Raw genomic sequence first — 17,394 nt, forward strand, 5'->3', positions numbered from 1 at the left:
GGAGAAAGTTTGTCAGAATGGCTTTTGGTTACCCAGCTCTCTTGTCATTATTAACTTACTCTGTTTTCTGCCAGTTCTATGGTGGCAATTTTTTGTTCTTTCTTCATGAGAGAAATATTCCAAGTGGAAAAATTGTAAGGGTGTATACATCATAGAGTTATTGTTTGTTTTCTCTTTCCCAGGGGTTGTATGAAGAGGCATTAAAGCAATTTGAAAAAATCAAGGATACAGATTTTCAAGCAATGTATCAGCTTGGTGTAATGTATTATGATGGACTTGGCACTAAAAAAGACCCTGTGAGTAATTTAGCTGCACAATTTTTATTTTTCTTCTAATATTAGCTGATAATTACTAGGAGCTTCTTTGGAAGCATGATTATTTACTTTAAAATGAACAGCCTTTTCATTTACAGTTAGTTTCATAAAGTGCAGATGTTTACAGAGCATCATTAAAGAGCAAGGGCTCTGGGTTGAGGAAGTTCTCAAAAATGGTTATAATAAAATAGGAATTAAAAAAATTACAGTAATTTCTTTTTTACAATTAACTTTCACAGGCTTGGTAGGCCTTCGTGTGGAAGCTATATTAAAAAGTTGCTTTAACTTTTTGCTTTTTAATAAGCAATTTCTGTAGATGAAAATAAAGTGTTTCAAAATGGAAATCAATTATATTTCAAAGCATAAAGTCTCTGGCACAAAGATTTTTTAAATGTGCTTTCTATTCTTTTGGCACAAATGCCATAGATGATTGTGCTTCTGCCAATGGTTGACAGTAATATTTTTAAATTAGACACATGAAAAACTACATTTGCAAGATTTTGAAGAATCCAAACTGAAGAATTGCATGAAAAAAAAAAAAAAAACGAAGACAAAGGAATGATTTGCTACAGTAAGGAAAGTTAATTTGTTGGTGAAGATGATCTTAAAAAGTGGCATGAGAAAAGAATACAAATATTAGGAATAAAAGGGTAGATTATAAGACATAAGGTCCAAGAAAAATGAACCAAAGAGTATATTAACAAATGGGACTCCTGTCTGGTGCTTACAGCATTGTCAGCAGAACTGAAAGTATTCTGATTGGGGTTTAGAGGTGGATTATTTTTTTCTGTATGCCTGCATAATTACCACATTTGTTTACTTGCAAATAAACATTTTAACCAAGTTTCTCTCTTGTGTATTACAATATGAAAGTTGAATAAAAGCAAAATCTTTTATAAAGGACCATTTCTAGTGTATTTAAACAGGGTGTCCATGCTAAATCCTAACTGTAAAATCTTATTTCTAAAGTACTTCTGAAGTCCAGTTGCTCATATACAATGTTCTCCATCTGCTTATTTAACATTATCAGTTCTTGTCTTTTATGAGTCTAAGGTATTTTAAATTCAGGGACTTGAAAGTGCACTGTGTATCACTTTGCCTTCTTGTTAAGGCTGTTTTATGATTTCAGATACATTATGCAATACTAAAATGTTCTCAGAATTCTGAAATTGAAAATGTTACAAGTGTAGGACATTTATTTACATAAGCACAATAATATTTTTGGGAAACATGTCAGTGGAGTGAGTAATTTTATTATCAGATGCACATTTATGAGGAAACGTTTCACACTAAAAATATGCTGAGGTCAAAAATTTAGAGGCTGTCTAGTAACCAAAGATGAGTTCTGCTTTGGTATGGTACTGTTGGCCAAGCTGTCTTGCCAGTATGCCTCAGCCTTTCTTCCAAAGGGAAAACATTACCTGTCTTGCAGAAGTTAGTTCTCAGGTTATATATTTCATCCTCTTCACAGTCTGAACATAATAACTTAAATGGCTCAATTTTAGGAAAGGGGAGTGGAATACATGAATAAAATACGCAACTCTGATTCCCCAGAAGCAAAACACTTGAAGTTTGCAGCAGCGTACAATCTTGGCAGGGCTTATTATGAAGGATGTGGTATTAAACATTCAACTGAAGAGGCTGAAAGGTAAGGGCAGTCTGTGATTTTCCTGAAAAATTATAAGATTGTGTGTTTCTTAAACTTTGTTGTCCCCATTTTCTTAGGTTGTGGCTTACTGCGGCAGACAATGGAAATCCAAAAGCAAGTATAAAGGCCCAGAGTACTTTAGGAATGCTTTATTCTATGCCAATTCTAAAAGATCTGGATAAGGTAAAGCCCTCTTGTACCTTTTGAAATAGAAATTAGTCATGAATAGTTTTTTATTTTAGAGAAATAGTATAGTGGTATATTTCACTCTGAAAGTTGTATTTTGAGTAGTTAGACATTATCATCCATTTAAGCCTGTGTGAGCAGATGGCCAGAATTCCTCATTTTGTCTCTCCTGACACTGCTAGCTAAGATTTTAATTTTTTTTTAGTGAGAGTATCAGAAAGAATGATAGAATGGATTAAAGTTTTGCCAGCTTTGGTAACCTTCATAATTCAAGCAGGTAACACTGATTGACAGTTCTAACAGTAAATGAAGCAGGTTTAAAAGCCTTAGAAGCATTCTTCTTTCTTCTGTGTTTAAGCACTTCTTACAGGATGGTTGGTGTAAAAGCTTTTATGGAAACAGTATACAAGAAAATCAGCTAAGTGGTTATATACTCCAACTTTGTGCCTCTTGTTTAGGCCTTTTTCTGGCATTCAGAAGCATGTGACAATGGAAGTCTGGAATCACAGGGAGTACTTGGCATTATGTATCTCTATGGACAAGGTACATACCAAAACAATAAAGCTGCTTTGGAGTGTTTGAGAAAAGCAGCAGAACTTGGAAACATGTATGCTCAAGGCCATCTTGTGGAATATTACTACACTAGAAAATTTTACTCAAAAGCTGCTGCACTAGCCAAAAGGTAACTTTTGTTTTTTGTTAGGATACTTCATGCAAGACCACATAAAACAGATTTAAATCATTAATAAGATGATCTTGTCTTTTGAACTCAAGAAATATTTGAGATAATGAATTGCAAAACACCTTTAACAACAGAATAGCCAATGATGAAATTAATACTGTGAGGTTCTCAATTACTCAGTATCATTGAACTTTTCCTTCTAATCCTATATAGCAAAACAGCCTTGAACTAGAATCCAAAGCAGATGCCCACATGCAATCCTGCCTTCCTTGTCCACTATTTCCTCTAGGCTTCTGCCTTCACAGTTCCCTTTAATCCTTACAGTCATAGTGTCAAAGAAGCCCCAGGTTGGTAGGGATCTTAGTGACCATCTGGTGCAACCTTTCTTGGCAAAAGCACAGTCCAGACACAATGGCCCAGCACCCTGCCCAGCTGAAACATATAAGTGTACAAGGCCAGTGAATCCACCACTTCCCTTTACCTGCTTTTCCATCTTTGGTATGCTTCTCCCTTGGTTTTGAGCAGGCTCAGGCTTAAGAGTTAAGCCAAGGGGTTCTCTTGCTCCACCTACTTTCCTTACCTTTAAAGGGGATGAACAAACAGTTTGTTGTGCTTCCAGGAGAGCATTCATGAAAAATTCCCAGCACTCACTAGCTCCTTTGTTCTCCATGGACGTTTCCTATGGAAACCCTCCCAACTGATCTGTGAGCTGAAGTTTACTATTCTGAAATCTAAAATCTTTGTGTTAGTACTAATCCTCAGAGTGCTCAGCAGGATCCCAGATCCTCAATATTGTGATCACTGTACCCAGGGCTATCACTCACTGAGGTCCTACAAAGCAGTTTTACTTTGTCTGCAAGTAGCAAATCAAGCAGTTCTCATTCCTGATTGGCACATCTAACATTTGGTTGAGGCAGCAGTACTCCACTGCTCTGTTCCTGGAACTTCATGGATGTCCTGGGAGTTGCTGTATTCTTCTTGCGTCTAATGCCTGGGTAGTTCAAGATCCAGAGTCTGTTACCCAAAGCTTACTTAAGTGACCCAAGTATTGTCTGATCTTGGCCTAGAGGCATTCAAGTAAGGCTTCCAGAATTGCCATAGTTAACTTCTCCACATTCAGGGTTCTTTTTAACTCAGAGCATGACTCCTCCTGTTTTTCTATCATTACAAAACAGCCAATCCATTCATCACAAGCCTCCCTGTCATATGAGTTGTTCCACCATGCTTCAGTTATTCCTGTGACTGCGTGACTTTGAGTGGGTGCAGAGCTCCAGCTCCTCCTGTTTGGTCCCAGGCTGTGTGCACTGTGCACACACACTTGGGGTGGTTGTCTTCTGGTCCTCTTCCTGGGAAGCAGCTAAGGAACATTACTTGCTGCTCTGGTTGGCCTGGCTTGTTCCCCAGTTGTTGCAATATGGCACAAGTGCAACCACTTCAGGTCCACTTCTGTATCTTAAACTAGTCAATTAGGACAAGAGCACTGTTGGCACAATGTTCTATGGCTGATAAACAGCACATTTCTGTGACAAACATCCAGAGTTTACCAGTGTACTGCTGAAAGTTCAATCTGTCAATCAGATTACTGATTTGCTGGAAATAAGATGCAGATAGATCAACTGTTTGCACAAATGGCACACAATAACATTCGTGCTTTTTGGGATATGTGTACATGGCTGCTGCTGCACAGCAGTAAACATGTCACAGTTTACCATCTCACAGGTGCTGCACTTCATGCACTATATGCCACTGCATAGCAGAAGCTCTGCTAATTCAGTAGTTCAGCTATGGATGCTGTTTGCTCTATGCCATGCTGAGAAAGAGTAGAGCAAACTGTTTCTCTCTGAACTTCTGCTTTTCTTTCTTTTCCACTGTCAATAGAGCGATAGCTGTTCAGTCTGCTCTAGCCTGTCTCACTTGGAACGAATCCCCTCCAGTCAATGCTGCATGGTAGCTTGTCCAGACTTCATCAGCTGCAATTGTGATTGCAGAAAATTGCAATGAAATACCACAGTACTGTCAGAGGTGACCATTTCTGAAATAAAATACTGCAGCCATACTTGAGACAGTTCAACTTAATTAGAACTGAAGCCTTGAGGCAAAAATCTCAGCAGTTCAGCTGGTAGTATCAAGCACCAATACCTTTTCTGCTAATTTTTTTCCTTCTATGTTCACAGCAACTACATTTGTTACATTTTATACAAACATAAAACATTATGTGAGCATGTACAGTATAAGCTTGCCTAATGTCTACATTACCTACTGATACTTCAAATAATTTAGGTATCCCATACAGTTGTACTTACCAATTGCTTTGGTATGGTCTTGAAGTCAGCTGTGCTGAAATAGAATTTTTGCCTGACTTGACTGGATATTATTACTTGCATCAGCATTCTGTAGATTATCTTTTGAAAAGGAAGGAAAAAATGCTATGTATCAGGAATAACAAGAGATAATATGTTACTGTTGTTTTATTTGAAAGTTCTTGCTAAATAAGAACAGTTGCGTTACTGCACTTGTTAATGGGACCAAATTAGGTGGAAGAACATCATTCTCAACACATCCAAGTGATCTAGCAGGCACTGAAGTGCAAGAGGGTCGTTGAAAACAATGTTTCATAAACACTGATTTATAGGAAGTACCTAGAAATTTAAATTACTTGCACTTTTCCTTCTTCTGTCAAGTCTGTGACTCTGACACAGCTAAAATGATGTGTAAAGAAGCATATAATTACTGTTTAGTACCTGGAAAGGATATGGGGCTTGGGGGTGTCTGTTTCAACACAAGAGAAAAGAATCACTGCCCACTTAGGTGTAGCATTTTCTGATATTATAGCGATTATACTAGATAACTATAGCTTGGATAACTATAACTAGATAACTAGGATAACTAGGTAACTATAGAATCATTCTGTCCCTCTGATTCTTAAAATGGTTCTTAATAAAAACATGCTGAAACTACAGTGACAAGCAAGCATGCAGAAGAAAGAAAATAACTGAGCTGAGACAGCAGTAAGTGGTTTTCCTGACACAGTTTTATAACCAGGGGCTCCCAATATGTCCAGAATTTTCTGATTAGTATGATTTGCCAATATCCTTGTAAGGACTGGAAATGTTAGAATCATGGAAACACAGAACGGTTTGGGCTGGCTCTTTAAAGATCATTTAGTTCCAGTCCCCGTGCTGTGGGCAGGGACATTTTCCACTACATGAGATTGCTCATGTAGTGAAAATAAGATGAAGTAAGAGCTACATGAAATACTACATGAAATACGAGCTTTGCTTTCTTTCCACATAAAATTTCCATAAAATAATTTAATGGGAACAATCAGCATAAAATATGTTGCCTTTTATAATTAGTATAACTATACTGAAAGTGACTTCAAAAGTTGTATACTTTTTTGCTGTTTAATATGACAATATTCAAGTAAGGCTAACTTAAAATAAAATACAAAATAGAAGAATCCTATAAGATGCTGAATACATGTAAATTTCAGCTTATTTTGGATAACAATGTAAACGGAAAGGAGGCATTGTCATATATGGTCAACTTTAATTATTGCTTGAAATAGCATTATCTAACATCATGCTCTAAATTCCACAACAGGGCTACAGAAAATGATGACATCAACATGCTAGCCAAGATAACTGATTGTCATCCAACATATGTAGCCCAGGGGGCTGCTATTGCTGCTTTCTACTTGGCTAGATGCCTCCAGCTTGGCCGAGGCGTAAAGAAAAACCAGCGTGCTGCTGAGAAGTACTATTCTAAAGTAAGTTGAGGAAGTCTTACAGACTAGTTTATATCTCCTGAAATGGAGTGCTACCTTGAATCTGAGTCTAGTCTAAACTTACTGTTTCATTAAGGACTCCAACACTATGTTAAAAAAAATATTTGCAAGAAAATGTGGAGTGACAGAAGTGTACTGAAAGCTACTAAAAATAGCCTTGAAAGGATGCTATCTGCCCACTTGCTTAAGCAAGCAGTATAACCAACAACAATCCATGGCAATCACCACAGCAAAGACCTTAGTAACTTGCAAGGCAAATTAGCTAAACAATTTGAGTAACTTTATCTCAAATTAATTTGCTTTGTCATTCTCTCACAACTGAAAAATCAGAATTTCCATATACTTTAGATTCTGTAACAATCACAACCTTTATTAACAATACTTAAACTGGCCATAACTGGTTCTTATGCTTATTTTTATATTTACCTTCTCCATGATAGCTGAGGATCTACTGTTTTTCTGTTCAATATACACAAGGGAAAAAAATAACCAGTTACATTTTTTTGAAAGTTCTAAATTTTGAGTAAGATTGATGAGAAATAAGCTTGAGGAACAATACCAATAATGGCCTCTAGAAGATTAATCTGTTGAGTAATACCAGTGATGCCTAAAGGCATCAAGGCAAGGTAATTCTACCAGCTGAAGGCAAAGTTTCAAGTTGGCATCTGTGCTTCAGAGACTCTATGGTTTCTGTGCATGTAGTGACCATTTGTTTCTGCAAGTAGAATACTTTGGTGTCCATCTTGGTGCAATCTAAATGAATTGAGTTATGTAAATGATAAATTATCAAACAATTTTTATGGCTCTTTCCTCAGGGAAGTCACTGATGGAAAAAGGCTTAGCAGAGCAGGTGATCTGAATACAGACATCTTAAATATTTTGTTCTCCCAATGTGAAAAATGTTACAGAGGATAGGATGAGGAGGAGATCAGGAAAGGAACATAAGCTAAGGTATTATGACCATTGTAGCCACTGTTCCTAGATAAGGCATTGAAGAGGTCCATCAGGATTAAATTGCTACATGGCTTTGTAGGAGTGTAGCACTTCCCACTGTCTTCTAAAGTGTAGTAAAACTGCCCCAGCTGGAAGAAGACTATGACTTTCACTCATTATTCACTTGCTGTACACCTGAGACTGATCTAGGAACCTCACTAATGACTTGCTATAAGGAAATAGTTCCTATGACTGATGTCATGTGTCTCTTTTGCTATTGATTTAGAGAAGCAACATAAATAAGGAAGCTCCCTGAAACAGTAACTTCAAAAGAGTTGTGGGGGTGTCCAGGTTTTTGTTTTTTTTTAACTTGGAAAAGTCTCATGTTAAGGGTACAATTACACTTACTTAGTCATGTTTGTTTTAATTGACTGCTCAGCTCTGGTTTTGGCCTAGCATTCTTACACCAAGTTAGTTATGTAAGAGATAAGAAAGAGAATATAGGCATCCATAAGGGTCCTGAAATACAGGATGGATGTGAGTGAAACTCATCCATTCTGTAAGCAATTTATTTTTCCGACTGTGGTGATGCATATGCCATGCCAACAGACAGAATTCAAAAAACCCAAGACTAACAGTATACTCCAGTATGCTAATTTAAATACTTTTTTATTATGTGGCATCAGAAAAAGGATTCAAATCCAAATATGTTAATGCTTCAATAGTTGACTTAGTTTTTTTGACTTACTAATATCATATTGATAATGTACAATTTTATTGTAGCTATAAACCAGAACTCTGGTATTTTTTTCTTTTTATAGGCATGCCATCTGGATCCTGCTGTTTCTTCTCACCTTGAAGTGGCAGCTAATCTTGGGAGAATTTAGTGTTTCTTTTAACTGCGACTGGTATATAAATATATTTCCTACAATAAACCATCATTAATCTCCAGCAATTATAGACTTCATCATTTACTGCTTGCTTTTCAGCTTTCTAGAAATTATTATTTAAAGCAATTAACTGATTAATTTTATCTAAAATAAAGTCAAAAGCTCACATTCTCTTTAACTCAGATGAAGCCAAGACAGATTTTTTTTTAAATTGTGTTGAAGGTTTTAAGGTTTATTAAGGACAATTCACTGGGAGAGGTGTATTTTCTTCATGTCATATTGCTAACAGCACATGAATCATAACAAAACCAAATAAAGATGGTTGTTTCCTTTTTGCATGTGTAATTGTTAAATTTTAATATTCTGAAAAGCTTGAACCCAAACTTGTCTCATTTTCACATACAGCCCACTCACAGGCCATGGGCATTTTTAAAGCTCAATTTGTTAGTGTTGCTTTTATTTTCTTCCACATACTTTCTAAAGCATCTAGATTTACTTATGAGTTAATTAAAAGAGTAAATTTTAAAAAGATACATTTTACTTTTGGATTGCAGAGACTCAAAGTTGGAAACTGACCAGTAGAACACCAAGCTTTACAATTCAAACCATACCAGCTTCTAAAACCAATAAATGCTACTTACAGAACCGTGGGGGGAAAGCCCCAAACATTTCTGTGGAAATATTCGATGTGAATCCTCAGGACAAGGCCTGTTATCCTCAGTCCTTCACTCTGCATTCACACTGCCTCTGTATTAGAAATAGTTGGAAATCTGGCTAGCAGTGTGTACGTCTGAGCAATGTCAATCTGGACCTTTTACCAAAAGATACTTTGATTAACCACTAGAAAAACTTACTAATTGCTATGATAAGCATGCACATTTCTAAATGCCTGTTTACTTATGAAGCTTTGTAAGTACAGAATTTGCTTTGCTTCTTAGGGCTGTGCCATGACTTGAAAACTTTTCCAAAACTGTTGGAACAGGAGGCTAGATGTTACTAAAAATGTTGATTTAGATAGATCATACAGACTGTATGTACCTTACAATACAGCCAGTCATAACTGCAAGTAGTTTTTCAAAGAGCACAACTGTACTGAGTTGAAAAGACAGTAATGAGTGTCAGCTAGGGATTTTTGATGATGTTTAATTATTTAGATGTGCATTAACATCATATTTACATGTTTTTACATAAATTAAAAAAAAAAAGCCAACCACTGAAGACAGTTTTCTTCCCTTGTATAAAATAAGCGAAAGATTTGAAGGTTATTTGAAATTGGGGCATTTGAATAAAACAGCCCTGAATAATATCAGGGAGGTTTTCAGAGTGGTTTAATTAAATGTCTACTTGGTCATTCATAGAAGCAATTCATAAGCACTAATCTCTGAACTAACATTTAGCACAGGCATTCTGTTAGGACATACCAGTTACAATACATAATTTTGACACAGACTTCAAAGCAATGTAGATATTTCTTATGAAACTAGTGCTGTCAAACTCATTGATCCATTGTCAGTACAGCCTCATTACGAAGTGCTGTAATCCAGTTGTGATATTTATTGCTTACAAATGCTTCAAACTACAGGAAATCTTTGGTAAAACCAAAACTGATAAAATTTTCACAATAGCTTTACATGTAGTATTGCACGACAAGGCTTTTTCAATACACAAGAAAAAAAAGGAATGCTCAGATCCTCTGTGAGGAGATTAGAACTGTACAACATTCATTATTTTACCACTATAAGCAAAATTTCTTCCCATAAATGTTTAAAATAACTTCTGCTTTCTTTCAGCCTTTATGAACATTTATTTTTCAATCTGTTTGAAACAGAGTAATCAAATAGAACAATTTAAATAAAAATTGGCAGCTATACAGCATTTTTTTTTGTCTACCCTACGACAGCATCAGATCTTTTCAAGTCTGTTTACTTCACAAAAAACTCAAGAGGAAAGAAAAATGCTAAAAATAATAATAGTCCTCAGCCCTCTATGGAAAAGAGGAAAATAAGTTTCATGTCTATTCTTGAACATAGACATTTCTCTAGTGGTCCAATTGTGCAGATTCAAATCTAAGTGGCATTAAGCTGCTCTAAATGAGCTCTCAGCTCAGGACACAGTTCAGTTAGCAGCAGTTCCAGCAAAATCTGAAAAACAGAAAAGATTTAGAATGATGCAGGTGCCAACCAAATGAGAGATTATATAAAAATGACAGAAAGGCAGAATAATCACAAATAACAGAAGCACATATGTTCGATGACATTCATCATTCATGCAGCTACTTTTCTTTCATCCAGAAGTTAGCACATGCCCTACAGATAACATGGGAAATGTCAAGTGTTAAGGGCAGCTCCATTCAGATGGGGATTTCCCACCCACTATGAACTGATGCTGTTCTATCAAAGACTCCATAGCGTCGTAAGCAAGTGCCAGGGCCTGCACCTTCTCTCCACTGCAGGGGCAGCACTGTGTGACAGGCTGCTGTCTGGAATGTGCCAGAAGAGACTGACTGTGAAGGTGTAATACTTACATCCAGCTGTGTATTCCAACTAGTCCCAACACTTGAGGAGTGGAACTTTTGGAGGGCTGTCAAGTCCAAACTATGAGCCTGTCCTACAGCTCTCCTTTTTTAGAATTTTCCAAGGTGTGTATATTTTATATATATGTATTTTATATGTGTATGTATGAAGAAATTAGTTTGTACCTTACGAAGTCAGGTACATTGGATGTGGTAGAGGATCTCTTTTAGACAAAAATAATGCTGCTGTTAAACAGTCTTTCGTTATTCAAACTTAGTCAAGTGATCAAACCTAGAGCATCTGACTTACCTTAACAGTACATGAATCTCTGCAAAAACACATCCCCTAGGCTTTAATATTAAGTGAGTAGAGCTTGGTAACTAACTTGGATTATAAAGTTTAAAAGCTACTTTTCTGGTTACTCACATAAAGTAGATGCTTATTAGCCTTCCTCTCTTGCAATGCATTGAACACTTTCACTACACCATGACGGGCATTTTGTTGTCCAACAAGATTCTGCAGAGTATCTGCAACAAACATTACTTCAGTTTATATTGTTTCACTCATTCTAGGCAAAACCTCCAGCCAGAATCACAGAATCATCATTCTACTACCCAAAATCACAATCATCAAGGTTGGAAGAGACCTTCAAGATCATCTAGATCAACCAGAAAGACCCATAAAGGAGGGGAAGCAAAGCCACTGCACCTCATTGGCCCTTGGCTACAAGATACACACAGTCCCTACTCACCAACCTTTTTAAAACACATCTTGAAAAGATACCCTTAATCTCAAGTTACCCAACAGATAATAGTGTGTGCATCTCAGAACATTTTAAGTGTTCTAATATGATACAAATGCCTTTTCAAGCAGTTCACCTCGTTAAGTCTCATCTCACACATCATTAAACCATTCACTTAAATACACCTTCAGCCACAAAGATGCAATTTCTACAACATTTAAAACAAATCTAGCACTTGAATTGCCTCTCAATCTTCACACAATATTTCCCACAAGAAGGCAGTTAAAGTCAATTATTTACACTTTGGATTAAATTAGAGAATAGTGATTCAGTGCTCCATCATTAATCTAAGGAGCATTCAGCTATGTCCTGACATATGGCTCCAAGCTCAGAAACAAACAGAAAATCAAATGGTAATACAAACCAGCTATGGAAGGCTGTTTAAATTAAGTAGATGAGTATGTAACACAGGCAGTAAATGGAGGGTTGTTTACACATGAAATGACAAATGTTTTGCATGCATACCTACTCCTTTTTCGCAGTAAAAGTTGATTAAGCTACCTAATGCACGGGGGTACATGAGGTAACTAAGCAAAGCCATAAAATAGCTTATTCTCTTCAGATGGAGCAGAGAAAAAGCATTCAAGCTATGTTTAAGTGCATTTCCAAGTGCTAAAGGCAATGATTTTGATTCTTTGCAGTTAGGGGCCTTTGGGTTTACATGATCCCTGAGGAGTCAGGAATATGTAACTGGATTTCCTGTCCTGTGAGTGGGACAGAATGCAGCATCTCAGAATGGTGCCCCAAAAACATGTTTGCTGAAAAGGCAGCTGCCCAGGCTTGGGAGATAAGGGTAGGCATAGTACTAAAAAAAAAAAAAACCCAAAAAAAAAACCAAACCACTCCATCTGGGATATTCTGCCCAGGCTGCAGGTCACTTTCACATTCAGTACCCTGACACCTCTAATCAGAAATAGACAACGCAACACTGACAGCTGAGTGGATCCCTCTGTCTCCAACTTCAAAATGTAAGAGGAAGAAATTGGGGTGGTGCTATTCTCCCTATTTGGCAATTAATTCCAAGTAGCAGAGCCATGTATTTGCCCACAGAGAACCAGCAGACACAGAACTGACTGAGGTTACTTGAATGTTATGCACGGAAATACACCTATTTTGATTTTGCATTCACCAATAATAGCTGGATCCATGCCTTTTGCCAGACAGGTAGGAGAGGCAAAGACTAAGACCAAAATCATCCTTATTTATGCAAATAGCCATACTTTAGAACTCTACAAGAAAATAATTTGATTAATCAGTTTCCTTACTAGTTACTAAAGCTGTGATTAAGCAGAATCAAAGTTATCTCACCTGGAATGTTTTCAAGTAGTTTTTGCTGTGCTCTCTGTTTTGTCTCCTGCTTTTGTTCATCACTCTTGGCTCTTGGTGGTGGAGCTAACTTTCCATTTGGCCAAAAAGCATCTCGAAACACACCAATGTAGTAAACAAGCATGGGTTCACTGAACATCCAGTGTACAGTGTCACGAATTTGCCTGTAAAAAAGTGTAGAAGGGAGCCCATCAGAGTGAGTTTTTCATGTTTTTTCCAAATTTATTCTTTTTACTCCTCAAAGTAGTGGAATAAATATTCTTTTTCATGTAATTTTGCCAATATACCTGAGTTGATTTCATTGGAATCACAGCAGGTCATATTCAGCTCTGGGTGTTCTAGGATCTAGGTCACTCCAGTTACCTGACTTCGATCTGGAGAAGGCTGCTTTTCAGTGTAATCCACAAACATACAAATTACAAGTACTACACTGAAGTACGTATCAAAACTACATTTCAAGGATGGGCACTACAAAGGCTCCACCAGAAAAAGTCAGGAAAATTAGTTAACCAATTGTAGCAAACTCCAAACTAGTTGCCTGCTAGGAAAAAAATAGACAGTTTTGATAGAAGCACAGTAAGTTCCTTCACAGATACCAAAGCACTTCACTGAAGGGATTACAGAGATAGCAGCCTCCTCCTGTGGCTGCACCACTCACTGTAGCCTTCAGCACAAGGAGCCTTAAGGTAGAGAGCAGGCTCCAGTTTGGTACTGCTGCCATACAGTCAAATGCCTTAAAATCAATAAATATAAAGTCAACCTACATGTAAAAAGCTAAATAGGAGCTTTGCATGCCAGCTATGGTCACCCATTCTCTCCCTCTCTGTCCTCGTTCAGGCATTTTCCAATTGTCAGCAGGATATGAACAAATGAACCAATCAATTTAAAACTCAGTGAGTGGACACTATCTGAGACCAGTCCAATTTACTGCTATGCAATGTATACATACAAGGCTTTAAAAGCCACGCTGGCATGTGCAGATTTAGTCACTGACTGGACGAGGAACAGCCTACTATGCTAGTAGAATGCTTCTAAAATTTGTTTCTGACTAGGGATACAGCTTTGCACATGAAGGTGTTTACAGACAGGCACGCTCATAGCCTCAGGCAGGCCTCACCTGGCAGTGTCAAGATAATTCACACATCTGTGTTTTCTCTAATAAACATAACATAGTTGTAAATTGAGCTGTGGAAAACAAATGCAGATTATAATATCTAATAGGATGCCCAGATTATTTTTTAACAGTTCTGCTATCATCCTTTTTTTCATAGAATGATGATGAAGGTTCTGTTAAAACAACAGCTACTTACTTGTTGATAGTTCTTCCAAAAGTGACTTGTACTAGTGCAATTAATGTCTTTCTGACCCACTTGAACACTAAAAAAATGAAAAATTATAAAAAATAATGACATTACACAGAACCCATGATCATGTGCAAAACCTTCCCCCTATCTCCCACCAAACCAAACCCAAACAACCTACCCATATAGTAAATACATTGTTATAACCCTAAGATTCCATTAAGTATACAGGGGTTTGATTTTTCTTGATTATGTTCTTGTATTGTTTGCTGTATGGTTTTTAAGTCTTGCAGATTATATAAGCATACATATAACACACATTCTACGTTATACTGTAAATTTTTATATGTAAGAATATTTCAAGTTTGAGCAATACAACTACTCAAAAATCCTTTTTCTACTGCAAAAAGTCAAATGTCCTCAAACTTCCCACCCTTTTCATACCTATCAGTATAAAGTAAACACAGCAGCACAACTAAAATTCTCAAAACATTTTCACTCAAATCAAGAATCAGCTTTCCATTACAAATAAAGGAAACAAAAGTGAGTATTTCCAAGTAATTACGGGTTAATCTTTCTTTCATACTGTTCACCATCACAATAAAGTCTATGTTTGGAAGATACATCTGCCATTTTTGGAAGGTGGGTGCCATATTTTGCAGTAGTTATCCTGCAAATAATTTTATAGAACATGCACATTCAAATAGAAACAAAAACAGTTTTCTTTATTACCATCATTCAGTTAAGTAAAGGGGCAGGTGGGGGGAGAAATCTAGTATTCAAATATACCATAATTCTAGCATTTTCATAATATAGATGAAAATTTTAATCATTCTAGATTTTCATCATATAAATTGCAGAACTAAAATGCATGTATAATTCACTTAAAATAGATATTAAAATTATATTTCTTTGTCAGAGACATGTTCTATAATAAAGCCATCTTTCCTTCCTCAAAAATTCCTACAATCTAACGGCGAACAACCTGTTTACAAAAAGCATACTACTGTCCTTTTTTCTTTTTTTTCCTAACTTTTTCATGAAAATTTAAAAAATATTAAGTGCAAATGCTCTCCTCTACCAGTTACATTTTTAATGTCATTTCATACTGTAATTTCACTTTTGAATGAAAGCTCCAAAGTTACAAACTACTGAAGAATAGCTTGGTTCCAAACTGGCGCTACAGATTGCAAGAATGTTTCTATTTACTGGAACAGCACAAAAACCTGAACTACAAAGTGCCCTACAGAGCCAAGACATTCCATTAGCAACTGAGCAGGTTTACATCTTACTTCCTCGCAGTTCAAAAATCTCTCCAATCAGCATGAAACACGGTTCAGCAAGAGACTCCTTCTTCCCATCCACCTCCTCTCCGTAGTCAGACAGGTCACTGTCCTCTTCCGTTTCCTCCTAGGAAGAGAGGGACAACATGGGTCTGTACTGCAGCTCCCCAGCCTTCTTAAATCCAGAATGGATTTAGTTACTGCCATACTCTGAGGAAGGAGCACAGCCAGTCCTCTCAAAAAAACAGCGTTAGAGCCAAAAACTGCTGCTGGCAGAATCGGGCAAACAGGAACCTCACTAGGGAGTTTGAGAACTTCCCATTGGACTAAAGTGATGAAGACGCTGCACTGCTGGAATTGTCATCAGAATCTTCTGCTTACAGCCTTGCCCCAGTAAGCACCTCAATGCTGCCCAGATTTTCAGAATCTATTGCCTATACTAGTCCATCAACAACAACTGGGTAAAAGAAAAGCAGGTGATGTGGGAGTCTTGTACTGCTAGGAAACAGATGAGAGCTGTAAGCAGGAGATTGCAAAGCCTTCTCTGATATAACACATAAAAAAACATTCAGGAGGGGAGCTAGCCAGCTGGAGCTGTTTGCAAGGCAAACAGCTGGGAAGAAGAGGGGGAAGTCTGGTTATTGCACATGGAGAAGCAGGTAGCTGGTTCCCCAGGAGAACAGATGGTGCCTTCACAGCTGAAGCCAGTCAGTGGGATCAGGCACTAACAAGTTATCCTTGAAGTAAGCTGGGAACCAAACCTAGCAGTGGAAAGGGAACTGGCCACTGCCAAGACAAGCACCACTAATGAAAAAAAAAGTCCCAGGAAGAAACACAATATTGTGATACTTAGTGACCTGAGCCTGGGGATACCCAAGCTCAGGGCACCAGACAGAGAAGAGTTATTCAAATTGACTCCCAGAAGATGACTGGGTTGAACTACCTCAGTTCTGGCAGTACCATCTATTCAAGACTGAAGGGCAGACAGCAGGTTGTTTCTCACTGTCATGAAGACTGCTTCAGGATCAGGACAACACCACCTATCATTACTCATGGCAGCCAACACATCTGTTTGCTTTCCTGGATCTTCTACCCACCTATGCTTTGAGCAAAGCTAATGAGAGGCAGACCCAACCTCCGCTGAGGTTGGTGCAATGCCCCAGTCTTTGGATCAGTAATGGTCAGAAGGATAAGCAAATTTTCTTCTTCAGCCGGGTTTTCAGAGATATCAATCATCTCTTCCTTTCGTCCTCATCATTTGATCATCTAATGTTGGTTTATTTTTCTGCTATTCAATGAATCTCCTGTCATTTCATTTAGAAAACGCAACAAGAACTGTAAATTCTTACACTACAGTGCATTCTCTGTCCAGTAAATTTCTAAGTCTAAAAGCCCATCTTTCTAAATGGTATCAACTGCATTTTTGCTCTGATTTGGTTTTTGGTCCAGAGAGCTAAGAAACACTTTCTAAAGCTAACCCTGTCCAAGGGGTTGTATATATAAAGAAATTGATGCAGTATCTAATGCTGAAAACAACACTCAAGAAGTAATATTATTGCTCTGACATATATTTGAAAAATGTGAGATGAGATATAAAGGCAAAGAGAGCTGAATGAGAGAATTCTCTACTACGAAGTCCAAAATACAAACTAAACCAGGAATTCTCAGTTACAAAATGTACAATTACACCAGCTTTACTTGTGGTTTAACACAACTGATTGCATTTATG

At 37.3% G+C, this 17,394-nt stretch overlaps 2 protein-coding genes across 4 annotated transcripts in view; one reads left to right on the forward strand and one right to left on the reverse strand.

Annotated features, from left to right (window-relative positions):
- Nucleotides 1–8,437, forward strand: part of LRP2BP (LRP2 binding protein) — a 14,814-nt gene extending 6,377 nt beyond the window's left edge. Inside the window, exons 2-7 of one of the 2 annotated variants that reach the window (XM_062493574.1) lie at nt 158–296; nt 1,820–1,962; nt 2,040–2,145; nt 2,607–2,830; nt 6,434–6,599; nt 8,372–8,437. In XM_062493574.1, coding sequence (XP_062349558.1) covers nt 243–296; nt 1,820–1,962; nt 2,040–2,145; nt 2,607–2,830; nt 6,434–6,599; nt 8,372–8,437 — 759 coding nt within the window. In that variant the 5' untranslated portion in view covers nt 158–242. The remainder of the gene's footprint in view (nt 1–157; nt 297–1,819; nt 1,963–2,039; nt 2,146–2,606; nt 2,831–6,433; nt 6,600–8,371) is intronic. The other variant, XM_062493573.1, reaches the window with a different exon arrangement.
- A 1,871-nt stretch (nt 8,438–10,308) lies between these two features.
- Nucleotides 10,309–17,394, reverse strand: part of SNX25 (sorting nexin 25) — a 68,547-nt gene continuing 61,461 nt past the window's right edge. For both annotated transcript variants that reach the window (XM_062493578.1, XM_062493576.1), the window contains 5 exons: nt 15,675–15,792; nt 14,392–14,458; nt 13,064–13,245; nt 11,380–11,480; nt 10,309–10,581 (listed from right to left, as the gene is read on the reverse strand). In XM_062493578.1, coding sequence (XP_062349562.1) covers nt 10,507–10,581; nt 11,380–11,480; nt 13,064–13,245; nt 14,392–14,458; nt 15,675–15,792 — 543 coding nt within the window. In that variant the 3' untranslated portion in view covers nt 10,309–10,506. The remainder of the gene's footprint in view (nt 10,582–11,379; nt 11,481–13,063; nt 13,246–14,391; nt 14,459–15,674; nt 15,793–17,394) is intronic.

This window comes from Cinclus cinclus, chromosome 5 (genome assembly GCF_963662255.1).
Source record: "Cinclus cinclus chromosome 5, bCinCin1.1, whole genome shotgun sequence".
NCBI lineage: Eukaryota > Metazoa > Chordata > Aves > Passeriformes > Cinclidae > Cinclus > Cinclus cinclus.